Source organism: Lygodium microphyllum, chromosome 30 (assembly GCF_053477565.2).
Source record: "Lygodium microphyllum isolate KBCC chromosome 30, Lygodium_microphyllum_v1.1.10, whole genome shotgun sequence".
Lineage (NCBI taxonomy): Eukaryota > Viridiplantae > Streptophyta > Polypodiopsida > Schizaeales > Lygodiaceae > Lygodium > Lygodium microphyllum.
In genome coordinates this window covers 89,193,845-89,207,012 of record NC_141164.1, presented here as the reverse complement: position 1 = coordinate 89,207,012, position 13,168 = coordinate 89,193,845, and the positions used below count along the sequence as shown (strand labels likewise).

Here is a 13,168-nt window from a genome sequence, read left to right as displayed (position 1 = left end):
CTTTCTTTCTTCTATTCTCTCTTGTTTATCTCCCGATTATAGATTGGGCAAGAGCACTTGAAGTCTTGATCTGTTACATTGTTGTAACCGTCGGCGGATATGGCAGTTTGCCGCGAGTTGTAGTCTGGCATACCACAATACATAATACATTAAGGGATATAGATTACAAAAGTAATACAATACTTTATATTGTAGTATATTGCAAATTTTTATATTATAAAATAATATCAATCAATTAATGGCATTACAGTGGATTTGGCGAGCTGACTGATTATCATATACATAAGCGAGCGCAGCACCTGGCGGCGTGTGTAACATGCAGGATCAGATGTGGCGCCGGGTTCGAGTCGAAGCCACACACCTTCCATTCCCGTCTGATTGTCTGGCGTCATATAATAGTGGACGGAACTCGCCCTCGTTCATTTCATACGGCTGTTTGTAAAACGGGTAGTATGCACGCAGAGTACAGTTGTAAGCCAAGTATCTAGTACAGTCTTACCGAGTAATAGTACATCCCCGTGGGTACGATGGTGGGTGGGTCGACGACGATGTGTCACGATCGACTGCATCTACGAATGCAAGTGACAGCTTGTGTGGCAGCCCTGGCGTTGGTGCTTCCACTAATTACGGGGCCGCTGCTGCAGTTCACTGCTGCAGCTGAATTGAATGATGAAGAAAATAGGCATTGCAATAGCAAGAAAGGCTGCGGCCAGCAGCATGGATACTACAAGGGCTCCGACATCGACCACAGGATGCAGTTCGAGGCGGAGGAGGCCGAGGAGCGATTGTTGGAAACGGAAGGGGGATCGATCCGTCGCTGGAAGGACACGTCGGGCATGCTGACCCGAATGGGCCTCATGGATGCCAGGCTGGTGACGCTCAATCCGCACGGCCTGTTGCTGCCGCAGTACGCGAACTCTCATCGCATCTTGATCATCCTCGCAGGTATGGGTCACGGTTACCACGTCAGAGTCCATACGACACTTGATTACCGTGCAACTTTCTTATGTAGGATATATTGATGTTGGAAGAATCGCCAGAATGAATGTAGCTTACAGAAAGCGATTGCTTTATTCATAAGCATTAACGTTGGAAGTATATTAATTGGCTGCTAATTGCAGGTTGCGCCAGGATGGGCATGATGTTGCCTGTGGGGATGAACGCCAACGTCCGACACGTCAAGAGAGGCGAGCTTATTGCTGTTCCGCATGGGCTGCCCCTCTGGATGTTTAATGATGGGAAGGAGCCATGCTGTTTCCTTACGATAGCCAACATTCGTGGCCCGATGATGCACGGCCGGCACGCCTACGAGGTGTCTACCATATATATTTATATATACGTATACATGTGGCGCTTCCTCCGTTCTTAATAATACATCTAGGGGAAGTTGGCTTTCTTGTTTGAAACATTTTAATCAGAAATTTGAGCCAATCTAACTAAGCTATCGTACGACGAACTGCATGCAGGCTTTCCATCTCACGGGCTCATCCCATGAGGAGATGGGAGGCATCCTGCGCGGCTTCTCCACGGACACGCTTCGTTGTGCCTTTCAGATGGACGAGGAGAGCGTGCGCGAGCTGGTGAAGAACCAGAAAGGCGTGGCCATTATCCGGATCAAGCACGGACTAGAGCTGCCAAGGGCAACCATCGAGGAGGGCGACGCGGAGGCAATGGTGGATTTCACGTACCACCTGGATCGAGCGCACCGCGACTCTCTGGTTGCTGGAGCTGGCCAGCTGACCACGGCGAATGCCCAGAAGCTGCCGGTGCTCAAGCTCATGGACATGGCGGCGACGTGCCTCAAGCTGGAGCCGGTACGTGTCTGCGTGTCACTTACAAACAATAATAGTGGACGACAGGCAGCCAGACCGTACTAGACTAAGGATTGCTGATATTATATATTCGTGTATTTACTTAAAACATCAATTGTGTGTTATTTCGGCTTATTCTTAACAATCGTATGTTCTCATCAAACATTTATGTGTTTTGTCTTATTGGCCAACAATCTCACTTAGTCATTCCTAATACCTATCCATCATGATATGTACTAGAACGCCATGGTCACCCCGGGATGGTCCCCCAACGCGGACCAAGTGATCTACTGCGTACGAGGGACCGCCCGAGTGCAGGTGGTGCTTCCCAACGGCGAGCAGGCGTGCGACGAGGAGATGCGGGAGGGGAGCCTCATGATGGTGCCCAAACTCTACCCCGTCACTATTCGAGCTGGCAAGGACGGCTTCGACGCGGCGGCGGTCTTCAACTGCCACACGTACGTACATTCGCCGTTGATTGTCGATGGGTTCTAGTCATATGCTCTTTCGTAGAAGACCATAAGGAGTCAGGACTATTGCCGTTACAATCCATGTATGTCACATGGATCATGATCGGTATCTGTCTTAGATGATCAGGATCAAGTCTTTCTTAGATATCAGGCTTTCTTCACTGCCTTTTTTCTGATATAAGACTAGTACTTGTTTATAATCCATGTGCTGTCATGGGACTGCAGCGGCGCAGCCCCTTGTTCATGTATTTCGCGGGCAAGAACAGCATCTTCCGCGTCATGCCCCGCGAGGTGCGTATGGCAGCCATGCAAGTGGGCCACAAGCTCGACAAGAAGCTGCAGGAAGCGCACCATCGCCACGCGGTCCTCCTGCCACCGTCTCGGGACGACAGCCAGTATAAACACCGCCACCGTCACCATGAGCAGTTCAACGACGAGGAGGACGATAGAGCTGATGCGGACTTGTTGACCACCTCTTCTAATTGGAGGTCTTATTGGAAGGCGCCGTTTCAGATCCTCTAGAGATGCGCGTTGTGTGGGAGGAGGATATGACACGGGTTCTATACATACTATGATATTTTTCTGTGCGCGCGCCGCGCGCCGAGAGAGAGAGAGAGAGAGAGAGCGGTAGGTAGGTTATGAAAGAAGGCTCTTCTGCAACGAGAACGTGTTGTGTAAAGGAGGGGTGTAGATATCTCTGCTGCGGCGAGTGTACTTGCCTTGCCTTGTATCCATCCAAACAATCGTTTGGATACCCGGTGTAATTAAAAGGAGGTGCGGGAAAAGAACTCCCTTGAGCATCCGAGTTTTGCACCTTCATTATAGATGTTTTGCTTTGGAACTCCGATATGTTTGGTTCCCAACTATCCTACATACCCCCCCTTAGAATCTAAATAAATGAAGACCCGTTTTCACCAGTTTAACGATGTTTGGGATGTGAGCTTCTACGTAAAATACTCGCATGTGAGCTTTTCTTAAAAGCGTAATTTGCTTGTGATTTTCTAGTTTGAAGTTTTAAATATTCTTTCGATCCATTGTTGAGTTTCAAATCATCATTTTTGAATGTCGAAATGGTGAATTTTCCAATTTTGAGCGTATTATAGCTCTCTAATTTAGATGTTCAAGAAGGTCAATTCTTTCTAAAATGGTGAAGAGTTCACTTCTCCTTTTTGAAATGGTGATTTTTATCAATTAACTTAATTTTATGTTATTGATTCTGATTCTGAAACTCCTTTTAGATTGGTTAAATCTCTCATTTGGGTGAATTTTGCAATTCTCAATTTTGAGAGAAATTTTGAGGTCTCACATTCTTAATGTTAAGAACGTTAGGTGGTTTTCACCATCAAAATTTGAGAGAATTTTGAGGTCTCCAACTAATGTTAGGTGGTTTTTAACATTTCCTTAAGGAATCACATTTTTCTATTTCAAAGAGTCCTATTTTGGTGATTTTACAATTTTCAGCATTTTTAGGATTTTGAGGTCTCAAAACTCTTAAATTATACTCTTTATAATTTTAAGTTTCCAATTTCTTTTCTTAACTTCTCTAATATGAAGCATACTCTTCTCTCTTTTGAAAGGGTGATTTTTCAATTCTCTCAATTTCTAAAACTTTCTTCATGTCCCAAGCTATCACTATTTATATGCTCTCTAATTAAGACTGATTATAATATATTCTCATAAAATATATATTAAATTTTCACTTAAATCTAAAAACTCCTTACATAGGATTTCATTCAAATCTAAGTCCATGCAAATACATTGTATTTCAATTGAAATTCCATTTTTTTTATGTTTTTTGTAGCAAAAACTTGATGTTCCTTACAAGATGGATCTTTGGAATGTGAATTTGATTTAAGATGTCAAATGAAATTCCTTCAATTTATTTGATGTTTATATAGCAAAAATTCATTTAACTGTACATAATTCCATGGTTCTTTACAAAATTTAAGATCTCTCTCATGCATGGATGGTTTTGAATTGAGATTATGAAAAAGAATGCATAGATAGATGAATGGTTCAATATTTCAATTCGATTCAAAGCTATAGCGAATTTCACTTATGTCGAAAGATAACAGTCTCCATTGGGGGGAGAGAATTTTACATGATGTTGAGATTTAAAGTCTATTTACTATCCATATAGAATGGATAGCAAAGTGGGTATATCTCCACTTTTATTTATATAGTGCATAAGCTAAAGTGGGCAACATTGACGTTAAATTTGTTCAATAATATACAACCCACATATAGCAAAAGTGCCGCTTTAGTCCATGGTGCTTTGTGTACCTTTTCTTTAGTTAGAATGATCAATGTATTTGGGCTCGACAAACATAGACAAACAATATTGAGTAATAGACAAAATAGATACAATATTAAAATGATATATTGAATCTAAGCACAAAATCTACAAGCTCTCTCAAAGAAGTCGTAGCCACCTATAGTAACTATGAAAAGTGTTGTATCTTTGTCATTTTTGTGATCTCAGGCATGTCAACAACTCGGGGGGGGGGTCACTTATGAATATATGTATATATAATGTAAGTTCAAAATAAGGGATTTTTAAAATAGCATATTTATACATTTTTTACATACAGAAGAGTGTCATATAATGGGGTTACTTACAGATTGAATAGAAAAGGTTTGGATTTTATTCAAGAAAAAATCACAAATTAGGATATTTATAAATAGGCCATGAACACATGTTATATAGAAAATATATATATTATGAACCCCCCGAGGTCAATAAGTATAATAGCAACATCAAATAAACAAATTACTATGTAGTGTTCTTGTGATGTTGAGGCATGTCACCAAGTATAGTAGCAACATGAAATAAACAAATTACTGCGTAGCGTTCTTTCTTTCTTCCTCTCTTCATTTCTCTCTTCCATCTCTACCTCTTTCTCTCTCTTTCTCACTTTTCTATTCCGCTCTCCTCTCCATGCTTGTCCTTAAGCTTGTGTTATAGATGTTCAAGCTTACAGTTAAGCTTGACTATCATTTAGCTAGAAAAACTTTATAAACTTTATATATTTGAGTATGAAGTTCCATTTTGCAATTCTTCCATGTTTGTTATGTAGCAATTTTAGTGATAATGTTTAGACATGTGACATGTTTTAAAGTAAAAATACGTTTATAGATAAGATTTAGCATTGTTTAAATACATGGAGAATTTAGAAAGGAGAATATGTACTTATAGTTCAAGTCAATGATCGTGAGTTTAAACATTCTTTTTTTTGCTATGTTAAATGAGGTTTTTTCTCTTTTTTAAAAATACTTTTTACATCTTGTTGGGTGTTTGTATAGGTTGTTGTACCTTGTTACAATTCCATTTTTCTTACAGATGGTGGCTTGCTCAAAATTCCTAGCTGTCTATGCTATCAACTATTGCTTCTACGTTAACCTCGAAAGGGCCTCGAAGTTATCCTCGAACAGATGGAATGTTTCTATAAGGTTTTTATGTCTTTCTTCTTTTTCTTGACGAGTGATGGAGCCTAGATATGCTCAAAATCTAGCACTCTATCGCATCTACACTAATAATATCACATATCAATTTAGTCTTATTATGGTTTTAAAAAATGGTGTATTCATAAAGCAAGCCTATAAGTTTTGAGATCCCCAAGGAAACAATGGCTAAGGCCAATGTAAAAGAAAATATTATTCATTAATAAATTTTATACGAAGGGGTGCATTTGGGGGATGAAGGGGTGTGTTTCTTTCCATATACACCCCTTCTCTTTGTCATGCACAGGCCCCCCCCATTGTGTGTCGAACAAGAAGTTCTCTCTCTCTCTCTCTCTCTCTCTCTCTCTCTCGTGTGTTTCTAAAAGGATAATTATGGAGAGCAATGAGGATGAAGAGGACAGTGATGTAGATATGTGTTCTTTTCTTTATGTTCCATGAGCAAGAGAGATGAAATCTCGGTATAGATTTTGCTTTGATCGTGTTCTTGGGAGAGTCATTCCTCCCATGGCTCCATTTATGGTGCACAGGCTAGGAAATCAATCGCTCATGGGGAAGAGATTCAAGACATTAATGGCAGGGTACTATTCGATTTGACTACAAAAAGGCGATTCAGAAAAGATTTGGGTGCATGAGTTCACCATCATCAAGTTTTCTCTAATGTGATCAAGAATCATCGCAGCGAACTGACAAGATCCATTTGCATTCATTGGCATCTTACTGTCCTATTTGGAGGCTTGTACTAGTGTCTAGCAGTGCCACTTCGACAGGCATCCCCATCGACATCCTATTCGAAGTGTTCATCTCGCAAAAAGGCTGCCAATCTGCGACGGATCTATTTTCTCTTTGTCGACAACTTCGATGTGCAGTTTTGCGTTCCATCAGAATTGAAGAATCCTTATGAGCATGAAAAAGATGGTCATCCCTTTGAGATTTTTGAGTGTGCAAGCTCATGACAAAGCATGGGATAGCATCCTTGGTGTGGTGGCCCCTAGGTGGTCTCCTATGGCTCAGGTTTGTCATCGATACTAAAGACATGTTCAACGGTGTTCTGGTTCTTTTTCTTCGTGCTTGCCGAGGACGGCCTCGCAATTGTGTCCGGGGAGAATGATGAAGCCTAAATATGCTCAAAATCTAGCACCCTATCGCATCTACATTAATAATATCACATATCAATGTAGTCTTATTACGGTTTTAAAAATTGTGTATTCATAAAGCAAGCCTATAAGTTTTGAGATTCCCAAGGAAACAATGGCTAAGGCCAATGTAAAAGAAAATATTATTCATTAATAAATTTTATACGAAGGGGTGCATGTGGGGGATGAAGGGGTGTGCTTCTTTCCATATACACCCCTTCTCTCTCTCATGCACAGCCCCCCCATTGTATGTCGAACAAGAATTTTTCTCTCTCTCTCTCTCTCTCGTGTGTTTCTAAAAGGATAATTATGGAGAGCGATGAGGATGAAGAGGATGATGATGCAGATATGTGTTCTTTTCTTTATGTTCAATGAGTAAGAGAGATGAAATCTCGGCAGAGATTTTGCTTTGATCGTGTTCCTGGGAGAGTCATTCCTCCTATGGCTCCATTTATAAAAGCATGGAGCCCCAAGAAGAACACCAAGGAAAAGGGAATTCTCTTGCAAGAAAATCTATCTTGTAACATCAACAAGCTTTTATTTCATTCTTCTGATCATCAAAACAAAGAAAACAAATCTTCACACAACATCATAGTAGATTTCTCCCGCAGATTTGATAGAATCAACCATAATCTTCAACATCTTCATAAAATTCTTCAATAGAGCAAATAACACAAAGGAATACACCATCTTTGAATGGAAATCAATCACATAGTATTCATTTTCAATGTCTTCATAGTTCTCTCTCTCAATCTCTCATATATCGTTACACTGTTTCGATAGAATTGACTATCTCTGACTCTCTCTCTCTCTCTCTCTCTCAATAGTACATCATATCCTCACTACAATTCCCTCATAATAACTCTCAATAATCATTCTTAGGTCGTGGATGCACCTCCCAAGAGGTATGTCTGATATGAAGAGTCACCAGAGCCACTACAATGTCCTTTCATAGCTCACTACTGTCACTATCACTTAGTCTTATCTTCAGTCTTCAACAACTGCTTCTTCCACTTTTTTTAGCTCTTTTGAACTTAGATTCATCCTTTCCAAAGGTTAGAAAACTTTCCGAAAGTCACACATACATTCTATAGAACACTTACAGAAGGTCTACAGAACAGTTATAGTACAGCACCAGAACAGCTACAGTACAGCTACAGTACAGAGACAGAGCAGAGACAGAGGGTCTACAAAAGGTTACAGAAGATCATCAGAACCTCATAACTCATACTCAAACCATTCCAAACTATCAAAAACTATTCAGTAAGCTTTCAAAAGATCTCAATCCTTATCAATCAATCATCAATCCATTCTTCATACTACAGAAGACAATCAGAACAAAACAGAAGCTATACAGAAGGTATACAGAACCAATCAGAACCTCAACAGAACATCATAGCACTTCATATCTCTACTGAGAATCATCATAAACTTCCAAAACATAACCAATATCATCCAAAACACTCTCAAATACTTTTATTAACAACCATAAATCACTCTAAATCCATAAAAAATTAATCATTCAGTCCTCAAAAACAACAAAAATCAGTCAAAAATTCAGTCTTTTTCCACTCTCAACATATCCCCACACTTAGAAAGGAAGTGTCCTCGCGACCTAAGGAAAATAAAAATATAAGTTTACTAAAGAGCTCAATTGGGATCTTTCGTAGAATCTTCAATAATCTCTCCAAAACACGACCCCAACTTATCACCTGTATCTGATAGAAAATACTACTAAAGGAAAACTTCAATTATTCATTAACTCAGTTGATTAATCATTTAAAAACCATAACAAATTTGTAAAGGATATAAGAGGTTCTCTTCAGCTTTCCACCATAGGCTTTCCATCCATCAGCAATTTTTTGAAAAAGAGCTCTCAAACAAGTATTCTCAATGAGCACGAACTCAGCACATACAATTATTACAACATACACACAAACACTAACACAACCATCTGAATGACACCTCTATCTGAATGACACCTCCAAAAAGAGATATATATCATTAAGAATCATCCAAGATACATTGCAAAGGTATCAATGAAGATGATCCCTTTTGAAGGCTTGGTGGTTTCGAAAGCGATCCATGGAGAAGGATTCATCTACAAATGTCTTGGGACGATTTTGAAAGAATTGCAAGCAGCACATCCTTTCTAGCAAGAGAAAGTATCTGCTAGGGAGACAAAGGGCATGAAAATATAGGACATCCAACTAGTGGGAGTCAATGTTCACATTGACATTCATACAAAGCTTTGGAATGACCTTTTGATGATTATGGAAATGCCTATGCATGTATGCTAGATACCAAGCAAAATGAGCTGTCAATCTCACTGAAGCATCTAGAGATTGTGAATATTGGTGAGCAAAATGAAGGTAGTTCTAGTATGCTTGATTGGCAGTTTTCCAATCTCCTGGAATTATTAGCGAGTTTATCTGAGGTCCTGTAAGAGAATCAGTCGAGCTTTATCCTCTTCTTCTTGGAATCTGCTGATCAAGCCCTTCATATTCACTAACCAACTGAGGGGGTTGAGAGATAGAAGTGGCGGGAGAGGGAAGTGGAATAAGTAAAAGTGGATGAAGAGGTGGGTAGGCAAAATCATAAAAGGAGGAATAGGTTAAAGAAGGAGTAGCGGAATTTTTTAGGGAATCAGTTAGGAAGGGTGTTAATTGATAAATAGGAAAGGTAGAAGGTACATGGAGGAATGGAGAAGGGCATGGTGGAGAAGGGGAATATACTCTATCTTCGATAAAAGAGCAATATGTAAATATTGAAATTTGAGGAAAAATTTGAGGTTGGAAAAGAAGGGGTAAGATTGCTGTTGAATTGGTTTGATAAAGAGAAATATAAGTATCATAACGGTGAGCCATTTGTTGATAATACAACAGGCTAGGAACAAAGGGACCTAAGATAGATCTTCTCTGATAGGCATAAAAAAAGGTTGAATCAAATGGATTATTTTTGGAAATGTGAGCTAAGAGATCCACCCTCAGTTAGTTAGTGCTCTGTATATAGGTAGAAGCTGTATTCTGTCGTTGATTCAGGACCACAGAATCAATCATTGAGTGCTAGGAATTATCATGGCAAGTAGCCACTTTTGAGGAGTAACTCTCGAATATGTCATCTATCCTCAACTCCAAATAGTTGACATACAAAACAGCTTGTAAAACTATGTCTTCCACATACCAGGCCATAGCTACTTCATCTGGAATCAATAGATCTCCTCATAGATACATATATGACAGTAACATGGTATCCGGTCATGAAAAAATCTTCAAACACCATACGGACCACTTCTATCAGCAACTCAGGAGACCAAGCCCCACTCCAACCATCCTCTGGAAGAGGAAGATCCATCCTTGAAAGCTTCATGTAAAAGGCCAACTTTTGAAATTGATAGTGAACAAAGAAAGAATAGTCTGGAGGAACATATTCTTGGAAATGCTCAAATGTAGACCATAACACATCCTTCCTAGATTGCAATCGTTCCACTTTATCTTGAAATAAAGGACACAAGGTAGCCAATCTCTGGAGAACTGCCAAGTCCTGCTTTGATAGAGAAGGAATTAGGGGAACATTAGGGCTTGGAGGAACAGACCGTGACTGTGCCAGTTGGTCTTGCAACTGTTTGATTTGGGAAGCTTGTGATGCCACTATGTCATTAGCAGTCTGTAAGGCTGAGAGTTTGACATCTAAAAGAGTCTGAAACTCTTGCGCTTCTTTGGACATCCTCTCCTTCTCCTCTGAGATTTTAGTGACCTCGGATTGAGCTTTTGTTAACTGAATCTTCAAAGAAGATATCTCTTCTCTTTGGGTCTCAATCATTTGGATTTGTTGCTCCATCTGCTTAAACAGATCTACCAGTATGTCTTTAGCAGAGGCTAACTCGGATATTGCCTTATGCAACTAGGAGAATCCAGATTCTCTATATCAATTGGTTCTGACTCTTCAGAAGGTGGAGGGGGAGGTACTCGATCAGATGGAGGAGGTGAAGGCACATCCTTCTTTAAGCCTGAGTATGTCAAGAAAGCAAACATGTAGGATCCATAGGTGACGTTGGTGACATTGCCCCTAGTTACTTTAACGAAATGTTGATCCATCTTTCTGAGTAGGTAAGTGCTCCAATCAATAGCTACTCCTTTTAACACCATCCTGGAAGCTGTAAAGAGCTCTTTGGACAAGTAATGGAATGGTGTCTTTGCAGGCATAAACCTATCTTGGAGGAACTAGCACACTAACTTCCATACAGAATCAGTGATCATGGAAAAGGAAACTCTTGAAGTGTTGATCACTTTCTTGACATCCAGAATTTCCTTGGTCTGTTTCTGTAACAGCTTCAAAATCTCATCGTTGGAGAATAGTTGTCGAGCTATAGCAAAGGGCTCTCCTTTGTAGGGAAGAGACAAAGCCTTCCCTAACCCTCGGGGTATCAATGTCATGGAAGTACCATGGACATTACAGCCATGAAAATTACTCACAAAATTACAGCCATGAAAATGTAAAAGTAATGGAGACAAGATTGAGGGTTGAAGATGGGCAACCCCCCCCCCCCCCCGAAGGAATGTATTTCTGCTCAACCCAAGTCCCTTAGGGAAGAGCTCAGTTACAATCAACCTGAGAGTGAGAAGAAGTAATTCTCACTCTCACAAGATCATGCAAAGATGTACAAACACACATGCATTATCTATTATGCAATGATAAGAACTGATTTCTTTACAGTATGAGAGAAGAAAAAGGGGAATTCAGCCTTTCTCCATCGTTGATCAGCAGTACATGGATAGGACTTGCTTCTTGTAGCTAAAATGGAAGAAAGAGCTCGAGAAGGAGGTGCTGTAATGAATTTACAGGCTTGCTGTCCTGTAAAACAGCAGTGATAGAAGAGGGAATATGGAGGAATTTGATAATGGAGAAGTGGGGGATGATGATGGGGATGGATGGGGCCAGTTTCTGGCTATCTGTGGGTGCTGTACATGCACATTATACAAGCATTTCATGATCATGCCATCTTGTTGATTGTAACTGTCTATTCTGGTGGATCTAGCCAACACTTCAAGGCATCAATCCTTTCTGTGTGCGAGTCTAACCCTGATATGCGTGAGTTCTAGTCACAAGTGCCCAATCGGGTCATATAGGTGGAAGTGTGAACTATCTTTTCTCTAACCCACCGCGTGGGTCCACCATAACCTGTGACCACTCATCAGTGGCCAGCTCCAATGCACTTTTCTTTATATCTAATAAGTGCAAAGAAAATAAATTTAATAAATCATTATATAGACAAATTAATAAAAAAGGATACAAATTATGTTTCTATAGAGTTGTTATGGGTATCATATGAAAGCTTTTTCCGTGTACATCGCAAAAATGGTATCCGAATCTTCATGTGACTTTCCTATGCAAAGAAATGTGCATTTCAAGCTTTCAGTCCACACATGCACATTATACAACCATTTCATGATCATGCCATCTTGTTGATTGTAACTGTCTGTTCTGGTGGATCTAGCCCACACTTCAAGGCATCAATCCTTTCTGTGTGCGAGTCTAACCCTGATATGCGTGAGTTCTAGTCACAGGCGCCCAATCGGGTCATATAGGTGGAAGTGTGAACTATCTTTTCTCTAACCCACCGCGTGGGTCCACCATAACCTGTGACCACTCATCAGTGGCCAGCTCCAATGCACTTTTCTTTATATCTAATTAGTGCAAAGGAAATAAATTTAATAAATCATTATATAGACAAATTAATGAAAAAGGATACAAATTCTGTTTCTATAGAGTTGTGACAGCCCTCTGGCTTTTATTCAGCTGTCCTCAGCTGAAAAGCTTCTTGATATTGCTGTAGAATATTTGGGTAATCCTTCATGAATTTTTCATCTACCCACTGTGCATCTGTTGTGGGTAGATTCTTGAATTTTAGTAAGAATTTTCGTGTCACAAGGCCACTTCTCATGGTTCGATCCTTGAGAAACAAAATCTTTTCAGGTTCCAAGAGTTGCTCTGTTTCTTCAACTTCTGGGGGATCTTCAGTAATGGGTTCCTTTGGTTCTGGTCCTATGTAAGGTTTTAGCAAACTTACATGAAAAGCATTGTGTATTTTCCAATGAGTAGGAAGCTCAAGTCGATAAGAAACTTCATTTATTTTCTCAATCACTTTGAAGGGTCCAAAGTATCTACTGGAGAGCTTTGGAAAAGATGAATTTTGACCAGAACCTTGTTTGAGCCTGCTTTTATCAAACTTTAGCAAGACATATTGACCTTTTTCAAAAGCCAAATGTCTTCTTCGTTTATCTGCTTGCTT

At 40.0% G+C, this 13,168-nt stretch overlaps 1 protein-coding gene across 1 annotated transcript; it reads left to right on the top strand.

Annotated features, from left to right (window-relative positions):
• Positions 1-443: 443 nt before the first annotated feature.
• On the top strand, positions 444-2,871 carry LOC148010091 (cocosin 1-like). Its single transcript, XM_087672785.1, has 5 exons — positions 444-945; positions 1,122-1,312; positions 1,467-1,814; positions 2,052-2,269; positions 2,515-2,871. Exons 1-5 carry the CDS (start codon positions 528-530, stop codon positions 2,801-2,803), a joined length of 1,464 nt encoding a protein of 487 aa, XP_087528911.1. The 5' UTR covers positions 444-527; the 3' UTR covers positions 2,804-2,871.
• The last annotated feature ends 10,297 nt before the right edge of the window (positions 2,872-13,168 follow it).